This window comes from Perissodus microlepis, chromosome 11, assembly GCF_051167445.1.
Source record: "Perissodus microlepis isolate ML-2025 ecotype Zambia chromosome 11, ASM5116744v1, whole genome shotgun sequence".
Lineage (NCBI taxonomy): Eukaryota > Metazoa > Chordata > Actinopteri > Cichliformes > Cichlidae > Perissodus > Perissodus microlepis.
The window spans coordinates 19500188-19516523 of NC_140471.1; the positions used below are offsets into that span (position 1 = coordinate 19500188).

Below are 16336 nucleotides of genomic sequence, written 5' to 3' on the forward strand. Positions count from 1 at the left end.
TCCTACGCCTTCTAACATCCTGCTTAAATGGATGACAAACATATGGGGTACAGAAATCTCAACAGACTCAAGAAACAACAACTGTTCATAATTTCTGACAGGACAGTCTTGACTGGGAACAGATACAGAGAGAGAGAGACAGAAAAAGCGCGCTGCGGTTTTCTTCTGAGGGAAATGTTCATTTGGATAAAAGCACTAGTTTATGATCAAAGGCTGCCATGTAGAAGAATTGAAAAGCCAACACTGCTTCGGCTTTATGGGCTCTCAGTATGCATTTGTGCAATGGATGTGGATTACCATGCTGGCAAAGGCGCAAAGTATTTCTAAACTAACAACTGAGTATCACACTTTTAGACCAGCAATGTAAATCATAACCTCTTAAAAACTCAGAGGAGATGAGTGATAATTTCCATAGTTCGTGTGCAGCTTGGCTCACTTTCCTCTTACCGCGCATATAAGTAAGAGTGTAAGTTAACCCCTCCCCCCTCTATTTGAATCACCATTGGCACATAAAGGTATATTCCATTGCTTTCAGCAATGTACCTGAACAACGGTTGAGAGGATAAACATCAGACTGTTTTGTTTGGAGTTTTCTGACATTTTAAGTCTGCTTGAAACAGTGATAAAATCCCCATAACAATAAGGCTTTTGACTTTTCTTCCTTCTCCGGCTTGATTGCCTTTTAACAGCTGCCTGCTTTTGGAGAGACTACAGTGAAAAGAAAAGGGCCTGCAGACAGAGCAATTATGGTTTTATTTACCATGCCCGTTCTTACAGCTCTCCGTTTCTCTACTACCCCCTTTTTCTCTCACCTTTGTAATCACTGATCAGATTAGAGACAAGTTGAGCTCCCTCATGTGATTCATCTTACTCAAAAATTCACTGACAAATAGATATAATGGGAGCCAAACAATTAGGTATAAAAGATAACATGGTACTAAAGGGGCAATTCACACAAATGCAGTCTTTATGCATGAGGGGAAATCCATTCTGGGTTGGTCTTAATTATAGCATAAATCTTCTTTTTTTAAAATCTTAATTATAGACCTTTGACAGCATAATCAAATCCACCAATAAAATACAAGCTTAATAAAACACACAGTAAAGGTCACTGTAAAGGTGACAGTGTTATGATTGAGCAGGTCTGGAGCGTGCAAATGAAGACAAATCCAACATTTGCTTTCCTTTTACATTCAGGAACAGCCTACAGGATTCACCTTTGAAGTGGAATGAAAAAGCTGTTGCCAGCAACAAACAAAGGGCACATTGTTTGAAGCCGGCAGCTGACATGCAAAGCAGCAGAGCCTTCACAGAATGCAAAACATGTTCATACGAACAACGAAACCACAGATCTGTTCGTATAAACTGTGTACAGGACTGACGCATTTCAAACTCAGTCATCTTTCAACCTTTTGGTTTTTAGTCCACAATGGAAGACCGCAACATGTAAAAGCTCACAGTCCCAAATCATAACCATGTATCACTTTAAATTCCCGTGCATGGGCCTGTATCATAAAGGAGGAATATTAGGTAGAACTGCTCTTTTGTTGCTTTGTTGTAAGGTAACATTTGATATTTGCAGGACTTTGTTGGCAACCCTCCCAAAAAAAACCCATTGTTCATCTAGTTGATACAAACTTACCACAAGGTTAAATGCAATTAGCTTTTATTGCCACCTTATCGTGATCTATCTTGTCTTATTGCCCTTTCTGAGACAACCATGCAAATCAGAATCTGTAATAAACTGAATTCTGTTTATGTCTAGAACTGCATTACAGCCTCAGTGCGCCCCCAAGTGGTGGACTTAGTGTATTAAAATCTCCAAAATGCATCCGACACTGCAATCAGGAAACAATGCTGTTTATTACAATGTTATATACAAAATAAAACCAATAAACAACAAACCCAGATAGTTTAAATGGGATCACATTCATTTATAAAAAAACAACAACAAACAAACAAACAAACATGCGAACAGAGCACAAAGCAGATTGTATGTGAAGGGTAAAGTCCACTCACGTTTTTGTTTTGTTTTTTTGCATCGAGTGATTCATGCACAGGCATAAACCCCCTCTGTAGGGGACGCAGCCAGCTGAGCTTACAAACTTGTCAGGTGAAATAAGCAACCTTGAATGGGACTAATTAACAAGAACACATAATAACACACACAGGTTAACCGTTCATAACAAACTGCAACATGTTTACTATATTTTGGATTTGTTGTCTGGTGAGTCTGTTGGCCCATTGTGGGACTCACAAGCTGTCATGTCAGCATAGCTACACACTGACTGATCTAATGTCTGTGCACAAATAGTATAGGTTTAAAAAAAGAAAAACAAAAAGAAACAGTTATGGTTAAAGCAACAAAATTTAAATACTTTGGAAGTGAGAAAAGAGTAAACATATTTGTTAATAGCATATAAAACAAAGAAAAATTCAAGCATTGGGGGCTACAACTTAAAATTACAATTCCTCTGTCGACATAGATATGGTCTTGGTCATTTAAGAGAGAAGCACCAGCAAAATTACCTGAATAAACACTTTTGTGTTACAGCACTTGTTAAAATAGCATTTGTGTGTATGTATATTGAATGTAGTGCTGACAAATGAACTGATTAAGCGCTATAAAAAAGATGTTTTATAGGTTTTAAACCACAAACAAGGCACAATCAGTCAGCCTGTGGGAATTTCAGCAGGTTCAGATACCATTGACCAAGTTAGCTTTTTCCTCCATCTGTTTTTCCACAGCTTGGCCCATAGCCTCCAGAAACCTCTCAAGTGTTACTGTTGGTGTCTGCAAGGCAACAAACCATTTTAAAAAGCCCATGTGAATCTTATGTTTGTCAGGAGAAAACAATCAAATACCTACCTTTACAAAGAGTGCATGGGCTATAAATGGTAACTTCCTGAGTGCTCTTCCGCTCAAACCTTTGCTTTTTCTGAAAAGAAAAAGAAAAAACTGAGCATTGGCCTCCGTCTCTTTTCGCTTCCCACACTCTGATTTAGATGCTGCTTATTGGAGTGCGCACTTACATAGCAATGTTCCTCAGGTTTAGACTGTGTTCAGACACCTCACTCTTTGCAAAGCCCATAGTCTCGAGCTCAAACATGGTAAACAGCTGCTGCCGGGGGTAGATGATCTGGCACTGTGTACATCCGAGATCACAACTCAGAGACGTGTCGGAAAAAAATTGCATTTCATTTACATAAGCTGAATTTTAAAAGTGCCTCTTATGATTTTTCTGTCAAGAAGTTTCTGCAAAAAACCTAAATACAGGAAGAATGTCCTGTGTGAGAAAACTGAGAATTAATGTTAATTTAACAGCTAGTCACTGGCCCATACAGACCTTTGCACATCTGTAGTCCTTTGCCGCACTGCGATTACAAAGCATACGTGACTTTGGGATGTTTTTAGCTCAAATTTTTAATTTACACTTGGTGGTCTGTTCAGATTGGATCACGTTCACAAAATAAACAAACCACTCCGGAGTTCCTTTGGAGACCACCTCCTCCAAAGGTTCTCGTGGGGTTGTTTTGTTTTGCACCTGAATGCACTTATTTGCATTCAGATATGTCACATTTGACCTCTGACCTTACTTTTACATTTCACATCTTTCAAGTTGACCCCAAAATGCATTTTATCTTTTCAAGAGAATGAGCTGCCTAGTTAGATGTGTACTGTAGTAAAATATCATATTATACAACATTATAACAAGCCCAAGTTACAAATCAGTACCGCTTTGCTTTCCTTAAATATGCTTAAATTGTATTTTGCACCGTGATTTATTTTTATTTTTCTTCATTGTTCTATCAATATTTTGTTGGAATAAACTGCTATATGGACATTATGTAGCCCTTTTATCAAGAGCAATTTACAGTGTCTTCATTCAGTTACACAAACACTCATACAGAGATTGCAAGGTACAATGCCTGGCACTGGACAGCATGGTGGCCACTGCACCACATGGCTGCCATACGTATGTAACATTTCAGGAAACTGACATTCGTTTCCTACTGGCAAAGTGCTCTTTTTGGTCAGGTGATTACTACACAATATGGTGACATCATAATATCTATTATAGACCTGTATGCCAAGTTTGGTTGCCCACCTCGTGACCGTGTAGTTGCAATTTTAGATGGAAAAACATTTAAGTCAGATGTGTTTCACTTTAGAAGTGGAAATAAACTGCTGCCAGATTACTGGATTACCTTCATCAGCTCCTCCAGGCAGGAGAGGTAGATGTTGTAAATGCCTTTTTCAGATGGCGGACCGATGTACTGCTTGATATCAGCTCTGTCTACAAAGGCCAAGTCGATTTTTTCTGTCACATTGGAGGTCGTCAAGATCACTACATTGGAATGTCTGAAATATCAGCCCAATAGCCAACACAGAACAACTTGTTTAAAGTAGGACATAATAAGTAAATAATCCATCCATCTACTTTCTGTCACTCCAAGTTTGGGTGAGTAGCAGTTTTAGCAGAGAAACTCAGACTTCAGTCTCCACAGCCACCCTAAAAGGTTACGTCTCATGGAAATGTTATGTTCCAAGTCAGCCAAGAGACATATTGTCTTCAAGTATGCCCCGGTTCTGCCTCAGAGCCTCCTGTTTAGATGCCCAAACCATATCAGCTGCTCCTTTCAATGTAGAGGTGTAGCAGCTCAGCTCTGGGCTCCTCCTCTGTCTTAAAGGGAGAACCAAGATGACCTACAGAGGAAGCTCATTTCCACCACTTGTCTCAGCAATTTCAATCTTTTGGTCTCTACTGAAAGCTTTTAACCAGCTTTTAACCATGTGTTAAGCAACAGCTTCATTTTCACACCGCTCTCTCTCCACCACAACAGACTACAGAGTCGATCTCTAATTTAAAACAAATAAAATCACTAAGAAAGGTTTGCATTCTGACCGTTTGATCTGGTCCAGCTGCGTGAGGACAGAGTTGACCACACGAATGGCATCAGAAGGCTCTGTTCCTGCCTGGCAGGCATTTCTTGCTGCTGTCAAACTCTCCACCTGTTCACAAAAGAGAAACGGTTTCAATCACACTTCAACAAAGTTCTCCTGTCTTAGATAAACATAAAAGACACAGAAGTAAATCAAAATGAAATAAATACACTTCGTTTTACCTCATCAATCAGAACAAACACAAGAGCGTCTTTGTCATCAATCAGCTGTTGGATCTTTTGAAACATCTTTGTGACCAGCTTGCCACTCTGTGAAAAATAGGCATAATTAGCTACAGGAGACAATACGAGTAACAAAGACATTATAAAAAAAAAAAAGAAAGACTCAGGTGTACCTCTGAAAACCACTTTGAGAACAAACTGTGGCTGTTTATCTCAACAAATTGGCCATATAAATACCTGCAGGGGAGAAAAAAAAGGTGTATTTGGAAATGAAAAGTGCTGGTGTAGTCATAGCTGGAGCGGTTTCACTAGAATGAGGACGATCTTACCGACTTGACAGTCTGATTGACAGTTTCTGGGCGAGAGCTTTACACAGTGATGTTTTCCCTGTGCCTGGAGGTCCTGAATGTGGGCAAACAAAGAGAGACAGTCATTACTTTTTGTTCCAATGTAATAACAATCACTGTAGAAATTCCCTTCTTAAATATTTACCATGAAGCAGAACAACACGATTCCATGAAATCAGGTTGCTGTCAACGTTTTTGTCTGAGAAATAAATTGTTGTTGTGACATAATCCAGGAGCTAGAGAAAAAGGGAAATAAGGTAAAGTTAAGAAGCATTAGGTTACACATCAGGTTATTTGATCATTTTTCCTAATTCCTAAACAGCTGTAATTTATTTTACCTGAGTTTTGACTCCAGTTTCATAAACCAGACTTTCCCAAATCCCATGAAATTCAGCTGTTAAAAAGAAAAAACAAAGCAATTTAACATATATAATAGAACAGAAAATGCTTATGAGCTACAAGAAAAAAAATCATCCTCAGTAGCACAACATGCTCACCAAGCTTTACACCCACAGATCTCGAATGCTAAACCAAGATTATTTTATTTTTATCCCATAAAAAGAAGAAATAAAAAGCAGATGCTCCACCAGCAACATGGCAGCAGGATCTTGAGGCCTGTTTGACAGAAACATGTAGCCTGTACATTTGTAACAAGATGTAAAATACTGATACATTTGCAAAGTAGGTTTTGGTCATGCTGGATTCAAACACACAAATGAAATCCCAATTTTGATACTAGTAAAAAGTAAAGAAACGTTTAAATAAGTGCTAATTTTCACACTTCTTTCTGCTGTATAATACTCATTCCTACTCTTAATATGATCCATAAACATTTCAGCACAGACTTTGTACCGTGAAGATACAAAAATGTCATTTAAAAAGATTTTGGTTAAAATACGTCAGTATGTAACTCAATGCAGGGAGATTGCAGGGTCACATGGATCTGATATCTTCTCCCCCTACTTTTTTAAAAGTTAAATGAGATGTTTTTTCTGAGAACCTCCTGATGATAGATATTGCTGGAACATACCCAAATGACCATTTCCATCCTACATACATCCTATATTGTACTATTATCCTCCACTATACGCAGATGGCGTCACATTGATAGTCCAAATATCTAATAAAAAAACAAGATGGTCCACAGAACAATGAAAAGAAGATCCAGCATCTGGTGATACAGTCCTCTAAAAACAACCTTGACCTTAATGTTAAAGAGACCAAAGAAATGATGTCTATATTGCTGAGGACTTGATTTGGTCTCTTTGTCTCCCGTCTGATAAAGAAGGCCCAGTGTCGCCACCACTTTATGAGGCGGCTGAAAAGGGCCCATTTGTCACAAATAGGGCTGCCACAAACGATTATTTTGATAGTCGACTAGTCACCGATTATTTTTGTGATTAGTCGACTAATCAGATCATCATCCATTGGACGTAAAACGTACAGCTTATTGCACCAGCAGCATCTGCTCTTATATAACTATCATTAGCTTACAGCTTTAAGTGTTTAAGTTATGTGCTAACTAAAAATAAAGACAAGATGATAGTTTATTAAATTTAAATCAAATTTGCAGATTGTTTCAGTGGAGTTTAATAAACTCAGCCGTCTGCTCCTTGCTATCTAAAATATAACAGGACACTGGAGTATATTCTCGAGCATCTCACACTTCTGATAATCAGCTGTCTGCTTGACGTTTATTCAGCTGTGTAAAAACTATAACTTTAATCTCAGCCAAACCGATTTACTCAGGAACAAATAAAATACTAAAAAAAAAAAGCCAAACAATAACATTTTTTAAGTTATCTAAGTGACTTATATATCATGTTTAACCTGAGTAGTGAAAGACAGCAGTGGGTTTGAAAACGATTTGCCGGGAGTCCGGTGTTCTCACGGCTCTAGTGAGCCTTGCCCCCGGCTAGCTATCGAGCTGGTTGGTAACGTCGGAGCGCTTTTGAAAATATGTGGTGTCTTGATAAACTGAGCAGATATTTAAGGTTTACACAGCTACATTCGCGCCTGAAAATATGTTAAACGTTTATTTTGTGACCCAGAAAGAATAATAAGAGTAATATTAAAACTAACTAGTTGCCGCCATTGTTGGAAACTGAGCTGGGCTGCGCTATGAATTCTGGGACAGAGCTAGTTCTTCTTCTACTTCGGGGTTTAACGGCAGCTGGCATCCTTGTACATGCAGTGCTGCCATCTTCTGTTTCAGTCCGTTATTACACTCTTAAATCCTACTACTTATTCCTGCGTCTTTTGTGATCTTACAAAGCTTCAAACGACGCGTCGACTATTAAATCAGTCGTCGACGATTTTGATAGTCGACGTATTCGTGACTAGTCGACTAATCGTGGCAGCCCTAGTCACAAAACAAGTTTCCCCACTTCTCCAGCTTCACCACTGTACAAATATTATAGCATTATTTTCCATGTTCCCATCTTACAGTTTGGTACAGCAACTCTGCCTTGGCTGACGAAAGGGCACTGCAGAGGAAAGTCACAGCAGCTGAGCGTACTGTTAGCAATCAGCTACCTGTCATCAAAGATATCTACCAAAAACCACTGCCACCAAGTGTTTTTGAAATGCCACCAAGGCTCATTTTTTTTCCTTTCTCCACCCCAGGACAGTAAATCTCTCATGTCTCTATAACAATATGTTGCAAAGTCCTTTATGAATGACTTATTAAATGCATAGTCATACACTGTTTTGCACACAATCACTAGACCAGAAACTGTCACACACTGCCAACAACAACAACAACAACAACTGCAACCTACCTATAAGAGACAATTTATTGCACTGGTTTTGCCTTAATGACAGTAAAGCGAATTAAACTGAACGCAGTGTTACCTGCAGGCAGCAACCAGTGGTTTGCTGCTGAAAGCTCCTCATCCTCCTCCAAAGTGAGCATGCTAGGTCCATCTTCGCTCAGTGTGAAGATGTGAAAAGAGAGACAGCAGTTCTTCAAATCAAGGGGCTGAAAGGGAGAATAAAAATGAATAAGTATAAAGCTTTAAAAATACAATGATACTGCAGAGCTTTCATCCCCAAAACAAACTGAAATAACAGACCTGTGTAACTATTTCTTCTAGATCAGCTATAGCCACAGATGCCACATGCTTCTGAAGGAAGTCATCGTCAAACTCTGTCCATGCGTAGTTTCCAAACACCATGCTGTGACAGTTCAGTAAATTCTGAACATGTATTTTCACCTCAGACCGTTTAGCTGTGCTGAAATATGAAAGATAAATCACAAATCACAAGAAGGCATGCGTGTATATATCTAGCTTCTGGCTGGTACTATGACAATACCATTGCTGATTTGTTTTAAACAAACGTTATCGTCAGACATGACTTGAAACATATTTAAATCTTTGGTGGAAAAAAAGGAGTCATTTGAGTTCAAAGGGTCAAAGTAAACCAAAGGAGGCATTTTAGCTCTTCATGTCCTTTATCACCTGTGTATGGGTTTGACCTAATAATAACTTCACTGTTTACACTAGGATTAAACTACCCACCTGTCAGATTTAACGTGAACTTCCACATGGATTTGTGGTATGAGGTTTCCCGTCTCCATCCTGTCATCCTCCATTGCCGAAGAACTGTGAACACCAGAGCAACAATTGCCGCTTTAACAACAGCAAGTCTCAGAGAGCTTCTGTATTTTATTAAGTACTGAACCAAAACCCATCACTACATCGCGTTAGCAAGCTAGCTAACCCGGGTAAGGCTGTAAACGTGAGCTAGCTAACCCAGCTGCCTCATATGAACAAAACAACCTGCTGAGGTGACAAAACAAAACCCAAACCTTAAAACATTAGCGTCGTCAAACGGTTTAGTCTTATCAATCAAACATCTGGTGTATTTTTACTATCAACCGTGTGCTGCCGATATTTATGAGTCGAATTCCGCGCGTTTTGTTTAAACCGGAAATACAACAGTAGTTTTTGTAGCGTCACATCTGCCCACCGTCTCTCTCTTGTTGCTACGATCGTAACTCGTCACAACTAGGCTAACGCTAGCGACCAGTGTTAATTGGAATAAATTTACGACTTTCAGCATTCGAACAGAAACATGGGGAAAAAACATAAGAAGCATAAACCGGAATGGAGAACAGTTGACGGTACATTAGAGCACATTTTATTTGAACACCGAGCGCTCACTGCAGCGTCGCTTTTGTTCTAGCTAGCATTATGTTAGCTAGCATTAAAGCTGAGAGAGTTTAGTTTATGTATAGTAGCTCCATTCATTCATTCATCTACTGGTGGAATTATGTATAGCTAAAATCTCGCATTAATCGCTTTGCTGCATTACGTTGTATACTATTTTGTTCTTATTGTTGTTTGTTTTACGTTATAAATTATTATAAAACACTTCTAAAAATTACAAACTGTATTTGGGTTGTAAGTAGAAAAAAAATACATAAACAACATAAAAATACATACATAAAAAATAAACAACAAAGAGATTATTATGCCTTTTATTTTATATAAACCAAAGAGCTTATTATACCTTTTTTTTAATATAATAACCAGTTTGGCGTGTAAAGTCTTTCGTTTTTTAAAGAAAATCTGCATGTTAATGTCAACTTCTTTCATACTGCCCTTCTACTCTGTCACTGCTATTGCCTGACACAATACCTTTACCAATTCTTCGTTTTGGTTGTAGACTATGAGGACAAAGCTCTTGAGAAGCCTCTGAAGCTTGTGCTCAAAGTTGGAGGAAGCGAAGTGACTGAACTCTCTGGGTCCGGCCATGACTCCAGCTACTACGATGACAGATCAGACCACGAGCGAGAACGTCACAAAGAAAAGAAGAAAAAGAAGAAGAAAAAATCTGAAAAGGATAAAGACAAATATGTAGATGATGAGGAGAGAAGACGAAGAAAGGTTAGGTAGCTGAATTTCGTTCTTCTGCGTGACTGATGCACCATTTACTACTTTAAGTTGTTTGTTTTTTAATTGGCTTTCATTTCATTGGGGTGGCTGTAGCTCAGGAGGTAGAGCAGGTCATCTACTGATCGGAAGGTTGGTGGTTTGATCTCTGGCTGCTCCAGTCTGTATGCCATATATCTTTGGGCAAGATACTGATACTGATGCTCTCTGATGCATCCATTGACGTATGAATGTTTTTGATTGGTAGATTGCACTTAAGTGTCAAAGACAGTGCTTGTGTGAATGAGGCTTCTTGTATAAAGCGCTTTGGGTGCTCTGGGAGAGTAGAAAAGTGCTATATAACAATCAGTCCATTTACTATTTACCATTTCACAGGAGGAGAAAAGGAAGAAGAGGGAGAGGGAGCAGAGTGAATCAGAGGCGGCAGCAGTGACTGTTGCTAGTAGTAGTAGTGGTGGTGGTGCTGGACCTGTTGAACCATTCACACTGTCAAAAAGTATTGGATTGGAGGTGATAAAACTTAAATCTTAAGATTGTGACCAATAAATTATTTATGGTTATTTTTGACAAGTTGTTTACATTCTGTGTGTGTCTCTACAGCCAGAAGAGAAAAAGAAGAAGAAAGAAAGGTTTGAAATAGAGCCCGAAGGGGAGGAGTTTCACCCCACTGTGAAGGTGGACGTAGAACAACCAGGAGACAGGCCAGTCAGAGCGTGCCGGACACAGCAAGGCAAGACTACCTGTCTATAAGCGCATACAATTTTTACAAGCATTTTTTATTTGGGCAAAAATTTACTTGTAAGTTTATGTTTGCCCGATTTAGAGAATGAGTCCACACCACGGCAACAGCTGCTAGAACACTTTCTGAGGCAGCTGCAGAGGTAAGAAGAATGTTGTCTGTTTACAGCAAAATCTTCCAAATGCAGGCACCGCAGATGCCTTCATTGCATTTGATACCCTCAAATGAAAGCTGAGAGTCTACACATTATGTCCATTATGTAACTATAACTAGAAAATGTTTCGGTAAACAGGTAAAAAAACAGAACTTGTGTCAGTGTCCAAATATATGTGGCCCTAACTGTACATATTACGATGAGCACAGTCCACAGTAGTTCTGTTTCCTTTTTTATACCAGTAGGTTAAAAATGTCAGTTTTGCATGTCCACTTGGCAGATAAGCATGAGCTTAGATAAACACATATATTCTCTTAGAGAGGGAGGTTCGCATTACTTTCCTGCTAATAATGCTCTAAAAATAGAGTATTTTGCATTTGCTGTTCTGTCGTGGAACACCAGCATGCTACATTTTGAACATGGCCTATAAATATTGCCCCTTTGACATGCTTTCAAACATTAACCTAGCAGATAATGAATTATTATTCTTTTGAAGAACTGAGGGGGTTTGTTTATCACAGATTACAAAATGTGGCATGTGAATAAGGCTACATTATGAAATTCTTTGTTTGATAAAAGCACAGCAAGATCCATTAATAATGACCATTTTGACCTGAAAGATAACATTCGTGATCAGATCAGAACACTGGGCACGTCTAAACAAGTCTAAAAGCTGGTGCTTTCAATAACATTGATGGTGTGTCTCTCATCTTTCCAGGAAAGATCCCCATGGGTTCTTTGCATCTCCAGTAACAGATGCAATCGCTCCTGGTTACTCAATGATCATCAAACATCCTATGGACTTCAGCACCATGAAAGACAAGAATAGAAACAATGACTATAAAACAGTAACAGAATTTAAGGTGAGGGTGCCTTTAACATCTAATTGTGAATTAGATTTTCTTCCCAGCTTAAAGATGTTGGGCATTAAACCTGCAGCCTTCATAGTTGACTGAACACTTTTTGTTCCTCAGGCTGATTTTAAACTGATGTGTGACAATGCCATGGTATACAACCGACCAGAGACTGTCTACTACAAGGCTGCAAAGAAATTGCTTCACACAGGATTCAAGATGATGAGCAAGGTAACACGGTCAAGCAAACCAAAGGCAAAAACACTTTATTCATTTGTTATAACAACAGTGTATGATTGTTGTTGATGTGTACATTATATTGTTGTTTTATAAAGATAAAACAGCACAGCAACAGAGATCACAAAGGCAGTCAAATCATGTTCCATACACAGTGTGTTCCACAGTTATGGAATATATTCAAAGCGCTGTTATTTTTAGTAGCAGAGTTGTACGACTCTCACATACAAATAAAACTGATTTGGGTGTTGCAATCCAACGAATCACTCTGAAGATGTACCATTAATTTAAACAATATTCAATCGACTGCAAATGTTGTTAACTAATGCTACTAGTAATGCAAACCTTGATGTTCTAAACCTAAAACTTGAGGATATACGTTTTTGCTTTGGTTAAAATATACTGTCACATGTTTATGGAATCAGTACAAATGCTTTACTACCAATATCATTGTTTATTATTGCTTTTCCATAAAAGTGGAATTTATGTAATGAATGTAAATATTGTGTCTTTTTTTTTTTCTTTCTACTCGTTGTCCAGGAACGGCTTTTGGCTCTGAAACGCAGCATGTCATTCATGCAGGACATGGATTTTACCCAGCAAGCAGCCATTTTGGGGGATGAAGACCTGACAGCTGACATTCCTCCTCCAGAGACAATTCACATTCCAATGGAATCTCCAAGGAAGCCCAGGAAGCAGCCAGCCAAGGACATGAAGGAAGTCATCAGGTATTCCCTGAACAGTGTCTACATTTTATGTCACCTTTACTTTTTTTGCAAACGCGTTCAGACTAACATATTCAGAGAAGCCAGTGGGGAAGTGCTTGACACCGGATGCATTGTGAATCTTGTCACACAACACCTCGTCTCTTTACTGATACTGTGTAACATTTCTGCCGTCTCAGTTACCTGTATGAACCAGAGGGAAACGCATGCAGCTTGACTGACAGCACAGCAGAGGAGCACGTTCTGGCACTGGTTGAACATTCTGCAGATGAAGCTCACGACCGCATCAACAGATACATGCCAAACTCCAAGGTTTTACACTTTGAACACTTTTTATACAATCCGGTTGTATCCAATGTTTACACAAGTTATAGCTCTTTTTTATTATTAGAGCTGGCAGCTTTTAAAGCGTTTAATTTACCCAGTGTTTTGCTTTTTCAGATGGGGTATTTGCGTAAGGAGTCTGACAGTTCTCTTTTGTATACTGTTGTAAATCAACTCGATCCTGATGCAGAAGGTTTGCTACCACTACACGGCCTTTTATATATCTACTAAAACCTTTTTACTTCTGCTATATCATTATAATATGTGATATCTCTGTAAGAACCCAGTTTGATTTATTGTTTTGCAGAGGAAGAGACCCATAAAGTGGATCTAAGTTCTCTGTCAAATAAGCTTCTGCCTGGGTTAACAACCCTGGGCTTCAAAGATGACAGGAGACACAAAGGTATGTGATAACATACACTTTCGTTGATTTACTTAATCTTAATTATTTTAAATAGTTCGTGCTTTTTAACAAGTTTCTTTTTCTTTGTATAGTGACCTTTCTTAGCAGTGCCTACAACGTCCAGAGCCTCCAGAAGAACTCTGTCTTTGCAGACTTGTTACCTGATGAGATGGACATGCTCTATTCAGCCTATGGAGATGACACAGGGGTTCAGTGCGCTTTAAGGTAGGCGGTAATTTTTTTGATCGCACTGATAAATTATCCAGTTGTGGTAAGTTTTTCATTTTTGATCACCTTTTTTCACTACTTAAGTATACAGGAGTTTGTCAAGGGCTGCAGCGGTGTCACCAAGCATTGGGTTGACGGGCTCCTGGACAAGATGACCGCAGGCGATCACACAAAATCTGTAAATCAGATACGACAGGTATAGTCTCTTTTTTTTTTTTTCCTCTTTTTCTTTTTTTGCTTGCTTAAAGAAAAGTTTAGTTCCTCTGCTGCGTTTACGAAGCTTCTTTATTTGTAACATTTCAGAAGAGAAATATAATGCTGAAACCTGACGAAACCAAGTCGAACATCTGTGACATGCAGGTACGCTGTGGCTCATGAAAGGAGATACTATAATATGTTTTGATTATTGTTTTTCTTGTTTCAACTGAAATGATTGATTAATTCAAGCTGGATATTTTCTGTTCAGATGGCAGATGGAGCTGGCCTGGGAGAGGGGAGTTCGGTGCTGGATTTCATGTCAATGAAGACTTATCCAGATATGTCTCTGGATATCACCATGCTTAACTCATTAGGTGATTGTTCTCTATCAACATGCTGTATATACGTTCATATTTCTATATCAGTAATTCAGATACAATGACATTTAGATAAGAGAAGCCAGGTATACGTGATGTTACCATAGGGGTAGGTAAATATTTGGAGTTGCTGGAATAAAGGGCATTATTTCCATGTAAACATGTTTACTATTTTTCAGCACATGCGGCAGCCACGTCTCCTTCATTGGCATAGAACAGAAATGCTGAATTTGCTGTTTCACTTTCTTTTCCACTGAATCTGTACTCAAAGTTTAAAGGAGCTTTCTGTGGGAAAAATGTATAATGTTCTACTTAACAAAATTCAGCTGAATTGCGCAAGTTTTAGTTTAGTTATTTATGGATGTGCGCCCTTATTAAGGTCACATGAAGTGCCCTTTAATTCCCGAAAATGAAGCCATATTTATTTTTTTATATCAGGCAAAACAGTGAAAAAAGAGCCAGGTAATGAGGAGGGCCAGCAGCCTTTTGATGATGCTGATAAACTCCTGCAGGAGTTCCAAGAAGCGCAGGTGGACAGAGTTGGCTCCAGACCCTCATCCAACCTGTCCTCACTCTCTAATGCCTCCGAGAGGGACCAGCACCACTTGGGTATCTCCAGCAAATGCCTTCTTTTCCCTTTATTTTAATGATTATATGAAATGAGCTACTAGTGCCAGCAATACAACATAAGAACCATTTTTTCGTGCATCCATAGGGAGCCCATCTCATCTGGGTGTTGGGGACCAGTCTGAAATGGTTCATGATCCCTATGAGTTCCTGCAGTCTCCAGAGCCAGAGAACACGGCCAACGGCTGACCACACACTGCCGCACTGTTATCCTGTTGCCAACCACTCCGGCTACTCTGTTATGGACTGTTGAATTGCAGTGAAGAAAGCAGGAGCCTCAGACCTTTGTTAAAGACTGAACATAAGTGTACAGACTAGTGTGATTGTGTGTTTTTGTATGAGTTGCAGCACTTGAAAAATAAATGTTTGTGCCTGTGTTTGTGAATGTGTGCACTCAGTTATTAGACACAAATCTATTACTTATTCTGATTATATACAGTGTTGTTAAAAAGCATTTGCCCTCTTCTTGAGTCCTCTTTTTTTGCATGTAAATGCAAAATGCAGTTTTTAAATGCTGATTTCATTTATTAAGGTAAAGAGCAGAATTCATGGTTGCAGCAATTAGTCGTCCAGCCCCAGACGATAATACTATCACCACTATGGACTGCTGGTGTGATGTATTTTTGTGAAATTCTATGTTTTACTGCAGATGTAACAGGAATCAAACCTTCCATAAAGTTCAGCTTTTATCTGTGGGTTTTAAGTGGTGGAAATGAAGTTTCTCTAAAGGGTGGCTGGCCTCTCCCTTAGAGATAGGGTGAGGATTTCGGCCATCCGGACGTCAGAGTAGAGCCTCTACTCCTACACATTGAAAGAAGCCAGTACAGGTGGTTCAGGCATCTGACAAGGATGCCTCCTGGGTGAGGTGTCCTGGGCATGTTCCACCAGGAGGAGGCCTGGTGCAGACCCAGGACACGCTGGTGAAATCATATCTCCTGGCTGGCCTGGAGAAGGTGGCTGGGGGGAGGGAGGTTTGAGCTTCTCTGCTTAGGCCGCTGGCCCTGTGACTCGGCCCGGATAAGTCACAGGGGCCGCGTTCTGTCATGGCATCCGATGCCATTTTTATTCAGTATTTTTCTTATTGTTGAATCATTAACT

The 16336-nt window shown here is 39.3% G+C and overlaps 2 protein-coding genes across 3 annotated transcripts; one reads left to right on the forward strand and one right to left on the reverse strand.

Annotated features, from left to right (window-relative positions):
- Positions 1–1559: 1559 nt before the first annotated feature.
- trip13 (thyroid hormone receptor interactor 13) lies at positions 1560–9418 on the reverse strand. The gene is made up of 14 exons (XM_084944399.1): positions 9286–9418; positions 8996–9079; positions 8549–8708; positions 8328–8454; positions 5813–5868; positions 5620–5710; positions 5457–5529; positions 5301–5364; positions 5128–5214; positions 4908–5014; positions 4210–4363; positions 3034–3146; positions 2870–2939; positions 1560–2794 (listed from the first exon to the last, which is right to left on the reverse strand). Exons 2-14 carry the CDS (start codon positions 9067–9069, stop codon positions 2699–2701), a joined length of 1272 nt encoding a protein of 423 aa, XP_084800525.1. The 5' UTR covers positions 9070–9079; positions 9286–9418; the 3' UTR covers positions 1560–2698.
- Positions 9419–9444: 26 nt separating this feature from the next.
- brd9 (bromodomain containing 9) lies at positions 9445–15615 on the forward strand. Of its 2 annotated transcripts, XM_084944398.1 has the most exons (17): positions 9445–9600; positions 10146–10366; positions 10748–10882; positions 10973–11102; positions 11196–11253; positions 11984–12128; positions 12240–12350; positions 12897–13084; positions 13261–13393; positions 13523–13598; positions 13713–13808; positions 13901–14033; positions 14121–14232; positions 14340–14396; positions 14503–14608; positions 15050–15220; positions 15327–15615. In XM_084944398.1, the coding sequence occupies exons 1-17, from the start codon at positions 9552–9554 to the stop codon at positions 15425–15427; spliced, it is 2022 nt and encodes a 673-aa protein (XP_084800524.1). In that variant the 5' UTR covers positions 9445–9551; the 3' UTR covers positions 15428–15615. The 2 variants fall into 2 exon arrangements, with proteins under 2 accessions (XP_084800524.1, XP_084800523.1); XM_084944397.1 differs by having other exon boundaries at positions 13261–13598.
- The last annotated feature ends 721 nt before the right edge of the window (positions 15616–16336 follow it).

Excerpts from the sequence above, each read along its gene's own strand:
- trip13 (XM_084944399.1), bottom strand. The coding sequence starts at position 9,069 with ATGGAGGATGACAGGATGGAGACGGGAAACCTCATACCACAAATCCAT. Across the intron at positions 8,709-8,995 it reads GTTCACGTTAAATCTGACAG|CACAGCTAAACGGTCTGAGG; the intron begins GTGGGTAGTTTA and ends TTCATATTTCAG. Across the intron at positions 5,869-8,327 it reads CCACTGGTTGCTGCCTGCAG|CTGAATTTCATGGGATTTGG; the intron begins GTAACACTGCGT and ends TCTTTTTAACAG.
- brd9 (XM_084944397.1), top strand. The coding sequence starts at position 9,552 with ATGGGGAAAAAACATAAGAAGCATAAACCGGAATGGAGAACAGTTGAC. Across the intron at positions 11,103-11,195 it reads AGCGTGCCGGACACAGCAAG|AGAATGAGTCCACACCACGG; the intron begins GCAAGACTACCT and ends TGCCCGATTTAG. Across the intron at positions 12,129-12,239 it reads AAACAGTAACAGAATTTAAG|GCTGATTTTAAACTGATGTG; the intron begins GTGAGGGTGCCT and ends TTTGTTCCTCAG.